This window comes from Myzus persicae, unplaced genomic scaffold, assembly GCF_001856785.1.
Source record: "Myzus persicae strain clone G006 unplaced genomic scaffold, MPER_G0061.0, whole genome shotgun sequence".
Classification (NCBI taxonomy): Eukaryota; Metazoa; Arthropoda; class Insecta; order Hemiptera; family Aphididae; genus Myzus; species Myzus persicae.
The window spans coordinates 1-17,276 of record NW_019104257.1 but is presented as its reverse complement, the minus strand read 5'-3'; the positions used below and the strand labels follow the sequence as shown (position 1 = coordinate 17,276).

The 17,276-nt window shown below is 31.9% G+C and overlaps 1 protein-coding gene and 1 pseudogene across 1 annotated transcript; one reads left to right on the top strand and one right to left on the bottom strand.

Annotated features, from left to right (window-relative positions):
* The first annotated feature begins 12,121 nt into the window (after positions 1 to 12,121).
* On the top strand, positions 12,122 to 12,886 carry LOC111040534. The gene is made up of 2 exons (XM_022324472.1): positions 12,122 to 12,359; positions 12,861 to 12,886. Exons 1-2 carry the CDS (start codon positions 12,122 to 12,124, stop codon positions 12,884 to 12,886), a joined length of 264 nt encoding a protein of 87 aa, XP_022180164.1.
* A 1,431-nt stretch (positions 12,887 to 14,317) lies between these two features.
* On the bottom strand, positions 14,318 to 17,173 carry LOC111040532 (annotated as a pseudogene).
* Positions 17,174 to 17,276: the final 103 nt, after the last annotated feature.

Below are 17,276 nucleotides of genomic sequence, written 5' to 3'. Positions count from 1 at the left end.
CTACGGAAATGATGACAATTCCTAGGCAATGATAACATTGCCTTCCGCTTTTAGGAATTGTCAACATTTACTAGGAATTGTCATCATTTCCTAAATTGTCAACATTTCCGGTAACATATATTTAGTTATATTTCAACTTCTCCACACACTTTTCTAGGCTTAGAACTGCCAGTATTTTTACGTGTGTTTAATAAGCTTTTAAAGCTTATTATTATTATTAATTGTTACAAACAATTCCGATATTAATAATATATTTGTCAACCACAATTCACAGTGCATAATAAACATGACTTTATTCTAATTTTTAACTATACATACTTTTTTTCATCATTTTCCTAAATCATTATCTAATTCATACTCTGATAATGTTTTTTTATTCTTTCATCTGATTGTATTTATATTTTTTTCTTCTTTTACCTTCCATATTTAAGTAGCTTCTTTCATATAAAAGCTCCGAATTTTCAGCCTCTCTTTTAAGACACCTATACAAACTCATAAACGTTGGTTGTGCCGGTTTTGGGGTATTTAATAATTAATTATTAAATTTACAATTTCAAACCTAAAATATAAGAATAATAGTAATACACTTTTAGGCTACCTATCACGGCCAACACATTTTCATACTATGAAGTATAAAATATGTTGACTATATAATATTATATATAGCACACCTTTTTTCCTCGGAGGACTACTGAAGTAAACAATGATCTTCGAGCGGGCAACCAAATATAAAAGTATGAATAATCTCAATCTTAATCTAATAATATGATGTTGTTACACATAATAGGGTACAATAAACATGAAGGTACTGTTGGTACGTCAAACCCATTATAAAACCATTATTTTACTATTTATAATAAGTTTACATTGTGTTTTATTGCTTTTTTGCCATAATATATATTATGTAATATGTATGTATAGTTGATAGTTGTGATATTATTTCTTTTTATTGAACTTAAGCCCGGTGACTAGGGCCATTAGCTGTTGTAGGGGTCATGAACTGTGGTAGGGGTAAGGTTGGTTGGTTGTTTTTTTTTTACGATTATTACGGTAGATAGCAAACACATGTATGTGTGGCAAGGTTTTTAACTACTATGAACCCGGGTGGTCACCCATCCGGGAACTAGTAGCTGTGGCCGTTACTTACTCCCAGTCGCATTCCACAGTTGTTGTGGTATTATATTTTTCGTTGTAAACGACAATGTTCGAATTGTTATTTGAAATGTTTTTATTTAAATAAAGTATATTCTAAACTGGGTGTACCAGTACTGTTAATTAAAAAAAAAATACTGTATAGTGTAATACATCGGTTATTGTTTAATAAACAGTCGACGGAATTAATAATATTATTGGTAAGCCGGTAGCCGGCGGAATTGATATAAAAACGCCGAAATCAATGAACCCCCAAAAAGGTGCTGACCATAACCTTCTTATAGTTTACGTACCTAATAATTACTTTGATCAAATTCATTTCAAATTCTCTTTGACTATCGGGTTCTCCATGCTCTATTGACTATTTGGTATAGAGTGTATGTGCGTGAATACATATTTCAGTAGAATTTCATAACAATCTACGTGGCAAACTCATTTATATAATATAGACTATATAATAATATAACATAATGCAATTGTAATATTTACTTATATACAGTTATACTTGAATAATATTTCATTTTCAGATTACACTAACGTCTATTATTAGAATTGAATGGATCCTTGAATAATTATTAGTTATACTTGGACACGAAATAATGACCCAACAATTAAATGTATATGCAAGTTGATGTTTTATTTCAATAGGTATACCTACATAAAATCTTACGCGTCGTGTCTACCCTCTCTTTTAAATTCATAACTTCTCGTATTCTCGTCTACTTATGACATATGTGGTGGAAGTGGAACGACGAGAGACAAAAAATAATAAAATAAAATAACATAATAACATATTATAATAATTGATAATAATACGAATATGCTACAAATCAGGGGTGGCCAACTTTGATAGACCTGCGATCCGACCTCCGAGTTTTTCTAGGTGGTCGCAATCGACCAAAAAAAAAAAAAAAGGGTTGTCAATAAACAAAAAATATATTATATGTACAGGCGTGTTACACTTATTTTATTACTTTTTATTTACAATATAAATTCGCAGTTTAACACTATAACACTACACGTATTTTAATATATTTGATTACAAATTATCAGTTTATTTGAACGCGATAAAGGCCATTAATAGGAAGAAATGTGGGCTATCTATCCTATAATACGATAGTTAATAGATATCAGTGTATAATCTTGTTTTTCATAGTTATTTATTGTCTTTTTCTAAATCTAATTTTTATATTCGTGGGATATACAAAGATACACAAATTGTTCAAAAAATTAAGAAAATGCGAAAGGGTGTCGCGATCGACTTGAATTCATCTCGCGATCGACCGGTTGGCCACCCCTGCTATAAATAATTAGATTAAATAATAAATTAATAATAATAGATTAATTAAATAGTATTTTATATTATAGTAATTGGTCATCGCTAGGAACTTTTGAAAAACTGGTGTGAATAAATTACCAAATTATTAAAAGGTCTTGAACGAACAAACTCGATTTTTAATGTTAACGTGCCTACCTATACCAACGTAAAAAAAATAATTATTAATATTCAACTACCCACGCAACATATATCTACTATACGCTTGCGGTGCCTACCTATTATATTTATATACTTTATTCATTATTGTGATCTAACACGCTTATATATAGGTGCCTAACGAGACGTATGCGTGAAAACTCGTACGATGTATGAGTATTGGTGTAAAGTGGTAGGGCGAACAAATGTTACAGTATAATATATAATAGTAGGTATATACTATATTATATATTATGCATTTTGTAGGTGGGTACCAATGCATTAATTTTATATACCGTGTCTAGTACCTATGTTTATTGCAAAGGCGTGTCCACGGGTCTTGCCTGTCATGCACAGGCATGACCTGCAAAATTTGATCTAAATTAAAAAAATTAATTTAAAATCTCTAAATTCGGTGGTTATATCCCAATACCTTAACAGAATTTTTTATTGGCGGGGCAGGGGGGTATAGTTTTTCTCTCCCCTGGATATTCCACAGTTGTGCATGAACTGCGAATGAGGTCTGGACACGCCTATGGTTTATTGTATATATATATATATATATACTTTATATTATGTATAAGTACGGTACCTACCTACCTGTCTATAATTTGAGAAGACGTACTTCATGAACTCGCAACACACACTTTCATTCACCCGTGCGTGAACGGCATGTGCTCGACAACGTTTACACGCACGAAACGATCACATAATAATAAATGTGACTCTCTTCAGTCAGATGCCTATCTAGTATCTACGCGAGAGAAGTATCCGTCTTTGTCCATTTCAGGCGCATGGACGAATGTTACCAGTTTTCGCTTTAAAATTGAAGATATCGACGTTTTATAGTTTTGTTAGCCGCGTACCTCAACTCTCAAGGTGTTTCCTGCACAACTGCATCAAACCATAGGCACAATATTAACCATACACTTTTAGGAGGACTTTTTATTCAACCATAATTTTGATTTAAAGAAAAACCTGGGACATAGCCCCACATCCCCAACTACAGTTATCATTCACATTAAATAATATATTCTATTTCATTTCAACCATAGTAGGTACCTATCTCAAATTATTGCTGCAAAGAATACTTTAACTCAAATGTATTTAGTATAGGTACTAGGTACAACGTACATTACCTAATGAATTAAAAAGTGATACCATTTTTATTATTTAGTACCTATTGGATAAAATTTCAAAAAAGTTCAGTATAAAGGTGGAATATTATCTTAAATTATTTATTGCAGTTATTGATTCAAATGGTTGTTTTTATAGTGCACTATAAATGAGATGATTCATAGAGAGATGGTATTTTGAGCCTAAATCAGTAGGTACCTACATGTTATTTACTTCGCCAGTAAAGCACATTCAAGTGCTTATGGATTCTGGGACAAAATATAAATACCTAACAACATGGAATTTGCACCACATCTGTGTACATTGAACACTAATTTTGTTAATCAGCGACACACTTTTAATTTCTATTGTTGAAATTTACCAAATACATTTACAGAGCTTACATCAGCTATGACCACAAAACGTGAATAAATAACACGAACTATTTTAATAACATGAAAAATAATTGGACAATGGATTCAAATATTCCTAGATTTAATATATTTTATGTTCTCAAATATAATTACTCATTTATACACAAAGTACGTACATGTACAATTACAATTAGCTTCCGTTTTCTTATTTTACTTAAATTTTAATTATTTTTTTTGATATTAATGAATGATTTAAAATACACATAATATATAGGTTTATACAAATTGTTATTAATTATTATTAAGTTTCGCAAATAAGCAAAACGCAATTTTTGTATGAACAAGATTGTGCAGATTACAAAATGCCATTTTGCTATTTTACCTATTTTATATAGCATGAAATCCAAAATTGATTTGTAGATGTGGCTGTGGCACCAATAATTCTTTCGCCCTATTCGTATTCTTGTTAACAAGCCTACTGTCCAGAAACCATACCTATTATTAAGTGTGTTAACCTCCCTTTGGGAGGTTATCTGAACCACAGTTTTTTTTTCAGTAAAATGTGGCACCTTGAAATATTAAACTACATAACATTTTTCTATTTGAAAAATTTTTTAAAATAATCAATAATAATAATTTATATAAAGGACACAGGCTAAAGAATGTTTCTCTAAAAATATCTAATATATAAAATTCTCGTGTCACAGTTTTCGTTGCCATACTCCTCCGAAACGGCTTGACCGATTTTGATGAAATTTTTTGTGCTTATCCGGTATCTATGATAATCGGCCAACATCTATTTTTCATCCCCCTAAATGTTAGGGGTTGTCCACCCCTAAATTTTTTTTTTTATTTTTTAGACAAAATTTTTAATTTCTATTTTTTTATGATACAACATACAAAAATACATACAATCCTCAATTTTCACCCTTCTANTACTAACAATGAAAAATAAATATAAATTAATTTCTAAATTAAAGTATAGATTATTGAAACAAAACATTATTTATATATTTTTTATACATCTTGAGACTCTTAAAGTTATGAATATTAAAATTATAAATAGTACAGAATTGAATGAATTTATATCTAGGGCTTTGTTGCCCAAATACTGTGTTCATTTTAGGGACGACGACATTAGTATTAATCTTAAAGCGAGTATAGTAATTATGAGACGGAATATCAATACATTTTTTCATATCATAAAATAGTAAGCAAATGTTCTTTGTATACAGTGATTTTAAATTTAATATCTTTAGCTCTTTGTATAAATTAACTGTAGGAAATAACGTAGGTTTATGTGGATTTATGTGTATAGTTGGGGTACAAAGGTAATTCGCTTCCACGCAGTGTACCCCGGGCAACGTCCTAGACGGCTAAAGAATTACCAATCTCGACCAACCGTACTGTTCACACGAATCTCACGGTTTTACACACACTAACAATGCAACTCCCCCAAAATGGCCCTTGTCAGGGCTCCCTGACTCGAGATGTGGGTCCTCAACTCCGTATCTTACAACTTAACATCGAAGGAATCAGCCGAAGTAAATGCGATTTTTTATCGAGATTATTGGTCGAAAATAATATAACAGTACTTATACTACAAGAAACTCATGCTGAAAACGCTAGTGATCTATCAAGCAGAGGTCATATCGATGGTTTCACTTTGGCCTCTGCCACTTATCATAAAAAATATGGATCAGCAACCTATGTCAGAAACAACATATCTAATTGGGAACATATATCGACATCGGACGTGAACAATGTTTCACTTATAAAAATAAAAATTGAGGAAATTAATATTATCAATGTTTACAAACCACCAGGAGCAAACTGGTCCAACCCAACATTACCATCTGTCCAACATCCTACTGTAATTATTGGAGATTTCAATAGCCATCATCATCACTGGGGGTACGACAACAACGATCTCAATGGTGAATCAATACTCGAATGGATGGATAGAGAGGACGTATCCTTACTATTTGACGCTAAGGACAAAGGCACTTTTAGATCTGGAAGATGGTAAAAGGACTATAATCCGGACCTCTGTTTTGTGACTAGAGACGAACTTAGACGACCTCTTTATGCTAACCGTAAAGTTCTTAACGACTTTCCACGTAGCCAGCATAGACCTGTTATTGCCAATATTGGAATTCAAATACCTATCACTAAGTCAATACAAAAACCCCGATGGAACTTCCAAAAAGCGAACTGGGAAGAATACAGGAAAAGATTGGACGATAACATCAGATGGATAAAACCTGAATCAATCAATTACGGTCGCTTCGTCGGTATGGTAATAAGCACAGCGAAAAAATGCGTCCCACGAGGATATAGGAAGGATTATATTCCCGGATGGAGTAAGGAAAGCGACGACTTATATATAGAATACAAAGCTACTTTCTGCCCCCTTACTGCAGAGGCACTCCTCAACTCATTAACTAAAGCTCGAAAAGATAAATGGATTAAAACCGTTGAAAACATGGATTTTAAGCGATCAAGCCAAAAGGCTTGGAAGCTTATTCGGCGAATCGACCCAAATACGAATTGGAATAATCTTAATATAGACATTCAGCCCGAAAACTTTGCGAATCGCATTATTGACCTCTCCAGAGCTGCTATGGATAAGGAATCTAAAAGAAAAACCCTATATGAGTCACGTGTTAGAAAGAGCACATTAGAAGTAAGATCAACCTACGCCAGAATTTTTAATGACAATGAAATAAACGAAGCAATTAAAAATCTCAAATCTGGAAAGGCCGCTGGTTTTGATGGACTCTTCCCAGAGTTTATAAAACATAGTGGTCCTAAAACTATACAGTGGCTCGCCAAGTTCTACACGGATATACTCCTAACTGGATCACTCCCTAAGCAATTTAAGAGCACTAAAATACTAGCGATTCTTAAACCTGGTAAACCAAGTAAAGATGTCCAAAGCTACAGACCAATTTCCCTATTGAGCGTTGGATACAAACTTCTAGAGAGATTAATCCACAATAGAATTTCTGATGATATTAATAAGATAGTACCGATCGAACAGGTAGGGTTTCGACCCAACAGAAGCTGCTGTGTTCAGGCCCTATCACTAACCACGCATATTGAAGCCGGGTTCGAAAAAGTAATAAAGTCTGCGGCTGCCTTTATCGACCTAACCGCAGCCTATGATACGATATGGCGCAAAGGACTGATCAGCAAGCTTATACAAGTTATCCCATGTAAAACAATTAGCAGAATCATCAACAACATGCTGAGCAGCAGACTCTTCACAGTAGTAATTGGAGACAAAAAGAGCAGACAAAGGGTACTGAATAACGGATTACCACAAGGGTCTGTACTTGCACCACTGCTATTTAACCTGTACGCCCATGATATTCTCACTACCAATGCTCGAAAATTCATTTACGCTGACGATATTTGCTTAGTCACACAAGACAAAAACCTAGACGTGTGTGAAAAAACACTGACCGCAGACCTTACTGTCCTGAGTCACTACTTAAAACAATGGAGACTGAAACCTAACCCAACCAAAACAGAAATATCACTATTCCACCTCAATAACAGACAGGCAAACCAAACAATTAAAGTAGTATTTAATAATGTAGAAGTGAGAAATAGCCAAAATCCTACTTATCTTGGAATTACCTTGGATAGAACACTTACATATAAAGAGCACCTAACAAAAATTGCTGCTAAAATAAAAACAAGAAACAATTTAATCCAAAAATTGGCCAACTCGTCGTGGGGAGCTGATGCCCATACACTAAGAATCTCTACATTAGCATTAACGTACTCAGTAGCGGAATACTGCGCCCCAGTGTGGGCCAATAGTGCCCATTTGAACAAAATAGACGTCCAACTAAACTCAGCCATGAGAACCATTTCAGGTGCGGTCAAATCAACGCCTACTCAATGGCTTCCTATACTATGTAACATTGCCCCACCAAATCTTCGCCGGATGAACTCATTACTTCGAGAATGGACTAAATGCTCTAGGAATACCGCACTTCCTATCCACAGCGACTGCACTAATGTTGGCCCACTGCAAAGATTAAAATCCAGGAAACCGACTTGGAAACTGGCAAGGAAACTTATCACAGAAAAATTCGACCTTATGTCTAAATGGACTGAAGATTGGAGGTCTTACAATATCGACTCGAACCATCTCTTCGACCAACCTATGATGCAACCCCCTGGATCTAACCTCACAAGGAGTCAATGGGTAGTCCTAAACAGACTTAGAACTGGGCATGGACGCACTGGACTCATGTTGCATCGATGGGGATTAAAGCCCACTCCACAATGTGACTGTGGACACCATACCCAATCCGCAAGACACATAGTGGAGGAATGCCCAATCAGAGCATTCCCAGGGGGATTAGCAGAGCTGAACAAAGTTACCAGGGATGGTATTAATTGGCTTGAAAAATTAGATATCAATATTTAACCGCCTAGTCTAATATATGTTACCCACCTATAGTTATTTTAGTGTTTATGTTACTGTATTGTATTATTATTGCCTAATCTATTACTTTAATATCATCATTTNGGATGGTATTAATTGGCTTGAAAAATTAGATATCAATATTTAACCGCCTAGTCTAATATATGTTACCCACCTATAGTTATTTTAGTGTTTATGTTACTGTATTGTATTATTATTGCCTAATCTATTACTTTAATATCATCATTTATAATTTTCATGTTCATTGTTCATAGATTATTTTATTGTTAATGTGTGTTAATAGCGTCATACGAATATATATAATAAATAGTTGCTCACCGTAGCTCGTTCGAGTGTAAATGTACGATAGGACAAATATGTAGTCTGTATTCACACGGTACTACAAATATTTGATAGATAAAAATCAAATGCGTGTATGTTACTCACATACACACAAAACTATGCTCTGGGTTAATTCGGCACCCAAAACATACGCACAAAAATTATTTTACTTTAACTTGTAAAACTTCAAAAAAAAAATCGCTTTTCTGGTTACACCACCCGAAAATGTGTACAATTATTGTACACAAAAACAAATAAAAAACTGAGAAAAATCTAATAGTGCCAAGGTTGAGGTACCAGGGCACACACACAAAAAAAATAAAAAATAAATAAAAAATAAAAGTGTCTCCGATCGTGATTCGAACTACGTTGGGCGCCACTGTCGTATATGCACTTTTTGAGTGATATAGATTGGATTGAAAAGAGTACGGCAAATTGCGTGACTACTCAAAAATTAAACAAATAATTTTACGGGTCGGAAACACTTTTATTTTAAAACTAAATAAACAAAAGTCACCCGTACAGCAATCGTCGCCTCTTCCGTGTGCACGTCGATGGCACGCTCTCGACAACACACCCGGTGACGACGGGGACTCCACGTTCCTGCCCGTGCGGCCGTCTTATATCTAAGTAATTTTTGTCACCTCAGCACATCTAGCTTCCCAGGCTTGACCTATTCTAATATCTTAATTGCTAAAAATTATGCTAAAATTATGCTGACGACTGTCAACAATATACGACACATTGTTAATCATTTCTTAAAAAATGAAAATTGAGAAGTACTTATAACAAAACAGGAGAAATTCTCTAAAGAGTTGGCTAGACCACACTTACGCTAACAATAACTTATATTTTAAGAATGTGTGGCACTCTACAAGTAAGTGTAGATACTTATTATATGCATTAAGTGAATTCATCAATGATATATTTTATAAGTCACAGGTGTAAGGTTTATGTTTTGTAGTATATTGATCAATTGGTTTTATAGGATGTGAATGCATGCCATTGTGCGAGGTGAGTACGCTGTACGTTTATATTTTTAATAAAGTGAGCTACAACCCCGACAGTGCTTGCATAACAAATAAAATATTTAGATCACAACTTGCAAATCAAAAATGCATTACTATAGATCCAATGCAATGTTTGTGTAGAACAGACATTGATAATTGTGCGAGAAAAATATTTATGTTTATGTTATAACATTTAAAATAAAGTCCATTGTAAGTAACTGTAATAACATTAACTGTACTTATTGTGTTCAATAAGTTTTGAGTCAGCCAGGTTAGGACTGTGAATCGCAGTGGATAAGGCGAACAGTGAAATGTTTTGTCAGCAACCGTGTCAGAAAACATATTATGAGTAGTTTGAGTAATTGTCATTTGTTTATTATAGATGTGTATAAAACACAGTGGGTTATAACTAACTTTGACCGTAATATAAAATAATTCTAAATATTAACATTAATGCAACGATATTAAGTACATCAGGGTGAGTTGAATGTAAGGCTTATGTTAAAAAATATATTATATTTGGTTTTCAAGAATGTTGTACAGAGTAAGTGTAGTAGTGGTTAGGTAAAACTATAGAAATCCTTAATCGTAGAACTATATTAAATAAATTAAGTAAATGACATAGAAAACACAACCAGACTTTGTGCCATTGGAGGGTTGGTGTCCAAGATAATAATTGCACATGGTGTCTGTAGCTGAAAATAATACCAATTGACACATGGCCGTAGGTGCATGTTGGGTTTGTAATTCACACTGTGTTATGCAATTAAGTGAAACGTACAGAAGTGATCTAATGATTTGGTATTCACTTGGAATTTAATTTAAATGATTTTTAATTTAAAAAGTTCATATTTATATATAATGTCTGTTAGTGTACTTGTGTTGTGCAATAGCAAAAATTTCAAATGTCATTAAGTTCAGTAGGGTTGTTCTTGGAACACCTCAATCATACACACCAAAGACGGCACTGCTGTATGCACCAGACGGCGTCGTCGTACGTTTTCCACAGAGTAGTCAACACAGGGAACGAAATGCCTGGAACACAGCTTAGAGTTCATGTTCGCGACATGACCGTTGTTGACAACAAATTCCACCCACCGGAGACGACGTGGCAGGTCATTTGGAAATCTAAAGGGGAATGTAACGACATATTTATTATACTGATCAATATTATGTGTTGGGTTTGGTATTGTAATTACTTTTGTACGGTGACATCCACGATATCGTCCACAACTCCACACAGCACACAGCGTTTCACCATATTGAATATACTTAGAAAAAAGGATCGTTTAGAATTTATATACATTATAATAAGATTATAATAAGAAAACGAATACTTATACACATAATATCATATTGATAGGAATAAAAAGTAATATATGAAATATAAATTATGTATTGTATGTTATCATTGGTAATTGTTTCACTGCGTTATTTTTAGAATTTTAATACGTCAAATCATTTGATACCTTTTGCGGTGTGATATGAGAAAAATACGAAAAAATACACACCGAGCGAGTCGTAGCACAATCACGTGTTTTTATTTAAAATGTTAAAGCGATTAAACAGAATGGAGCCGATTAATACTCGGACGATATAAGACGAATGCGAAGTGAACACCTATACGCGTTGTACGCAAAAACACGATCAAAATAGCATGGCGTATTATATTTAAAAAAAAAAAAATAGCGGTAAACAACGTCTGTAGTGAAACAGTAGGTAGTACGCGCGGCACGCGCTGCCTTAAATACACCTGTACGTATAATGTAATGAATATCATATAATGTATGTAGAATTTTACTCACCGGTATGAAAAGCGCCCATTACACAACGAAACGAAAATAAAAGCACTAAATAAAGGAGGAAAATAGGCTTTTGAAGGTGCGTTGATGTGCGTCGTACGGGCGTTTGTTAAGGTACACACTGGAGCATTTTGGTGTAATGTAACGCCGTAATGTAACTGTAATGCTCAAGTGTGTACGGTGTTACTGTAACATCGCGACGCTGTCGATCCACCCGAGTGTCGGTATTTTGACGAACATCAAAGGAATGTTACATTACAATTCGCTGCTAGTGTGTACGGTAAACTAGTTGCTCGCAGCGAATCGCCCTGATCACTACCGCTACAGGACTGTATAAAAACTTACTGTTTTAAAAGTTTAAGTGTTTAAAGTGGTTTATTTGTATAAATTTAATTTAAATCTAAAAAATGGAGTGGAATAACGAAAAGATGTTGGACCTCATTGAGCGTTACGAAAAAAAACCGATACTGTGGTCCCCAAAGCACCCCAAGTATTATAATAAATTTGCAAAATCCGATGAGTGGGAAGAGTTGGCCACAGAAATGGGAACGACATCGGATGAATGCAAAAAAAAAATGACCAGCCTTAATGCATCATTTCGGCGAGAAAAGGTGAGGATGAAAAAAAGTCAGAGAACTGGCTCAGGTAGGTAATTATAAAATAGTTTTTATAAATATTAATTAGAATATTAGATACATTATTATTAGCCAGTCTTGCTAAGTAGATAACCTATTCGAATACTATAAGATTTTGTAAGCGTAAATTAAAAATGCTTAGAACTTACTTAAAAACTGAGTTATCGTAAAAAACACAGATAATCCATCGAGTTTCATAATAATTCGATTCACTCTAATTTTCAAACTACCACCGGAGTTAAACGTGATCTGCTAAGCCTAAATTTGCTTTGTTACGCACTTGTAAGACGGAGACAACAAATGGCCGTGTAACGGCCTCTTAACAAGATTGTTATTAGCTATAAATAGATAGAATTTTCGTGCATTCGTATATACATGGACCTGTGAATTGTCTCTGAAATAAGCAAAAACAACAAACTGGAACCGTCACGTCGTCCTTCTCAAGTTACTATTACCCGAGAAGCATTTTCAGTGCTGTCAGTGTTTAATATATTAAGTTTTGTTGTTGCAGAGTACGGTGTAAATCCTGTTCAGTGAACCGTTTTTTTCTGATTTTGAATACCGATTTTTTATACAGGTTAAACCGTGTATTTAAAGTGCTCATATCGGTGTAATAACCGTGCATCAGTGCACCTCGATTTGTATAATACACCGTGTTCCTTTGGTTTAATTTCTTGTGTAATAACAGTTCAATTTTCTTTGATTCAACGGGGTTCATACATTGTTTTATCAATTGGTATATTACAGTTCAATGTTTAATACAGTAACCGTGAATACTATATAATCAGCGGCGTATTTACTGGGGGGGGGGATCAATCCACCCCTTGGTCTTTTTTTCTATTATTAAAGAATTTACCTATATTTACCTGACACTAAATCGTGTTTATAGTATTTTTAATTTTTATGTGTAACATGCAATGGCTCATCCCCTCCCAATAACTATTCCTAAATACGCCGCTGTATATAGTATATACATAATATGTATATATATTATATATTAGCAATGAAATTTCGTATTCTATATTCCCCTTAACTCTATCATGAAGACCTTTATTTAAAAATGTCTATGCTAGATTGACCATTTACCACCCCCCGCCCCCCTAATAAAAAAATTAAATTAAATCCTGACTATGAAATAGGTTGATTAGCTTATAATTTTAACCAGATTGAAAGGGTTCAACAAAAGTTTTTCAGATTCACCAGCTATATTATAATATGTAGTTTCAGAATATATATATTGCTTGTCACCCACATAGTTCCATTTTTATTATATAATAGGTAATTATTTAACTATAAAATTAAACTAAAAAACATGAATTAGGAACAAATATTTATTAAGTTCATTATAAAATGTGTATAATAATATGTTTAGTAAGATTAATAATATTTTAATTGCTTTTGTCTTTAAAATTATAAATACATAATTATAGTAGGTTCACCTTAACCTAACTAAAATAACTAAAAGAACATAATATAAACAGTACATAATTATTTGAAATGTTAAAATATATAGTAGCAATGGCATATTAGCTATTTATATAACCAATATTATATTTAAATACAATCTATGTTTATGGTATAAAATAAGAAAAAATAATAGTTGATATAATAGAATAAAAGTAAAAACCGTGTTAAGTAAATAATAATAATTAATTAGATATGTAGTATAGCTTAATAAAACACTTAATCAAAATTAAGAATGCACATTATTATGGTAAAAAAAGAAAAATAATAATAATAATAATATTTAGATTAGGTACTTCCTAAGCCATTTATAAGTAGGTATATATATATATTTATCAGGAATTGTTTTTCAAATATTTTCTACATAGTATGTAATATATATATATAATTACTATAATAATACTTGCACCCAATAGGTACATTTTTTTATATAAGAATAAAATATAAAAGAAAAAATTTGAACTTTTTTATACGATTCATAAAGGTAATAATACTAAATAATAATTACAACACTGAAGATGATATTTACTTTGAGACTAGAAAGCTAGAATGTCTAATGTAATTGTCTGTAACATTGTGGAATGTAATTTCTTTCTGTGGATCAGTTCGAAAACCAGATAAAGCTTCTATAACAAATAATTTTAATAGTGTCTTAATATTTTTAAACTATTATAATATTTATATAAATGTAAACACTCACCATAAATAATTGAGAATAATTTTAAATTAACAAAACTTCGTTTTGTTTTCCCTTTATAGCTGAAGACAGATAATATTTTATAAATAAAGCATGTGTCAATTGCTTGTCGTATTGCTGCACTAAAGGAATTAATACTTCCAACTTTCATATAAATATAAGTTTTCTGAAATTTCAAAAAATATGGCTCATATTTTAAAGTATTTTAAAGAGATATTTAAGCTATAACAATATTGATGCATAGTACTGAGTTCAAGTTTTAGACATGAAGTAAGTTATTTAAGTAAATATTTAAAATACATAAAAATATGATTCAAAAAGAATATATACTCACTAATTCTTCTTGATTCTTTAACCCATCAGTCTCATCTGATAAAAGAGATTCTAGTAAATCTACTTCTTCAATTGATTTTGCCGGTAATAAATTAATGAATGCAGTGGGTAATGTGGGAATAGGTAAAGCTAAAGATTTCATTCTAGAATCCGATTTCATAATAATTTGTACTTTTTGGTCCAAATTTTTTATGGCATTCACGATTCTAGTGTTGGAGGTATTTGTCATGTGTAATTGTATCAAGATCTGTTTTAACATAGATTTTGTTGTCTTTTCATTTTTTTCTATCAATGATTTAATGGCCAACAGATCTTTGCAAAAATAGTTATCTAGAACAAACATTCTGAATAATATTTGTCCAACTACAATTTACTTAATGGAATACAAACCATTTATGTTTACACTTTCAGTCAAACTACAACTAGTTGAATTTTCAACATTTTTAATTACATCATTGTCAATCATAAAATTGCATTCATACCAGAGTTGCATATAAATTCAGCTATTTCATTAATGTCACCTAAATGATTGTTTAATTTCAGAACACATTTTAAAATAAGCAATTTATGTTACTTAATAATGACTTAGCGCTTAATTAAGTAGTATTTAATTGTACCTTCTTTATTAACAGAGTTTTCTTGGAATACATGTATATTATTTAAAGATGTATACTCTGCAGGCGTCAATAAAATATCATCATATGGTTCACCTTAAAAATCAATTTTATCTTATTATTTATCTATTTGAAGCTAATAAAACCTATGATAAATTGTATGCATAACTTATAAGCATGTATAACCTACTTGTAGAATGAGTTTCTTTAGGATAACTCATTGAATCTGAATTATTTTGTTCATAACTAGAACAGGCTGGACTAGTAAATCTGGTAGAAACTAATAATTTTTAAAATTGATAAGTATAGGTATTGCATTATGTAACTTAATTAAAAATAAGAATGCATAAATTATAATTTATAAATATATTGGTAGATACACACAGGATTCAATATTTTCTTTAGGAGTACTCTTAAAGCTTGAGCTCAAATTTTGAAATTCATTTGTAATTGCATTGGATACTTGTAATGGACTAACAATAATATCATCTATACTCGAATATTTATCTATAATATTTTAAGTAATTTTAAATTATATTTTTAATTGACAAACTTTTACCTTTTTTTTTTTTTTTTTATTATTTATAAAGTTTTCCTGACAATTGGTCATCTAAACTTAAGGCTAAAGGAAAATAATATTTGACATTTTGAAAAAGGTTAACATAAAAGAAAAAAAAAAAAAAAATTTTTACAAATCAGTAAGAATTGATAAATTAGAATTTAACAATGTTTATGAGCTTAGATCTAACTATATTTTTACAACAGTAATAGGTATGTACAATTAAGATTTAATTAAGAACTAATAAATGGGAAAATAATAATACAATAGACAATTAACATAGGAGGTCATGTGGACGTCCACGCTTGAGACGGCGTATTGGAGGAGGGACACTTAGGTTGTAGTATTTAGCGCTGCTAGCAGACTGTAAGTGGTTGAAGAAGTTGATTGTTAGTTTCTTTATATAATCAGTTATAGACGGTAGTTGGAAGTCTGTGTGCAGTGCAGCATTACGTATGAACCATGGGGCGTTAGATATTGTCCTGAGGACTTTAGATTGAAACAAACTTTTACCAAATTCCAACATATTATATACGTGTAATTTATATATTTACTTTTTTCCACATTTTCCACATTTTCTATATTTTTTGGACTGATTGCATTATTTGAATTACCCAATGTTTGAACTAAGGTATCAATGACTGTATTAGTATTTATATTTATATAATAGGTAACAATAAAAAACTATAATTAGTTTAACGTTTAAAATATTTAATAAATTAATAAGTAAAATTGATTTTGTTAATATCAACAAATAACTAAATAGTCATCATACTACAATACTACATACTATTCATATTATTTTCTTTATATTCATCGATTGAGCTGGAGTTCAAGCCTTGTAATATATCATTAGTCTCTGACAAAACAGAACCAAAATGTGTACTAGATCTAGTTGCTATAACATTGAGAAAAGTTACAAATATTTTTAAATACCTATATTTCTAATTCTAAGATATACAATTTATTAATATTACATATAGGTGTGGTAGGTGGTTTAGGTGGTTCCAGAAATTCCTTTTCAAGTTGGCGATTACATTTTGGTATTAATTTCCTTTTTTTAGGAGATGATCTTATTGGAGATATATAACTACCATCATCTGACGTATCTGGTTCTGACCAAGCTTAAGATAATTTTTTTGCTTGACTTTCTTTTTCTAAAAATTAGCAAGTATTTAAGTACATATATATAAGTAGTATAAGTATACCATTCCTGGCACACCTCTTATTTTATCAATAAAAGATCACAAAGAAAACAAT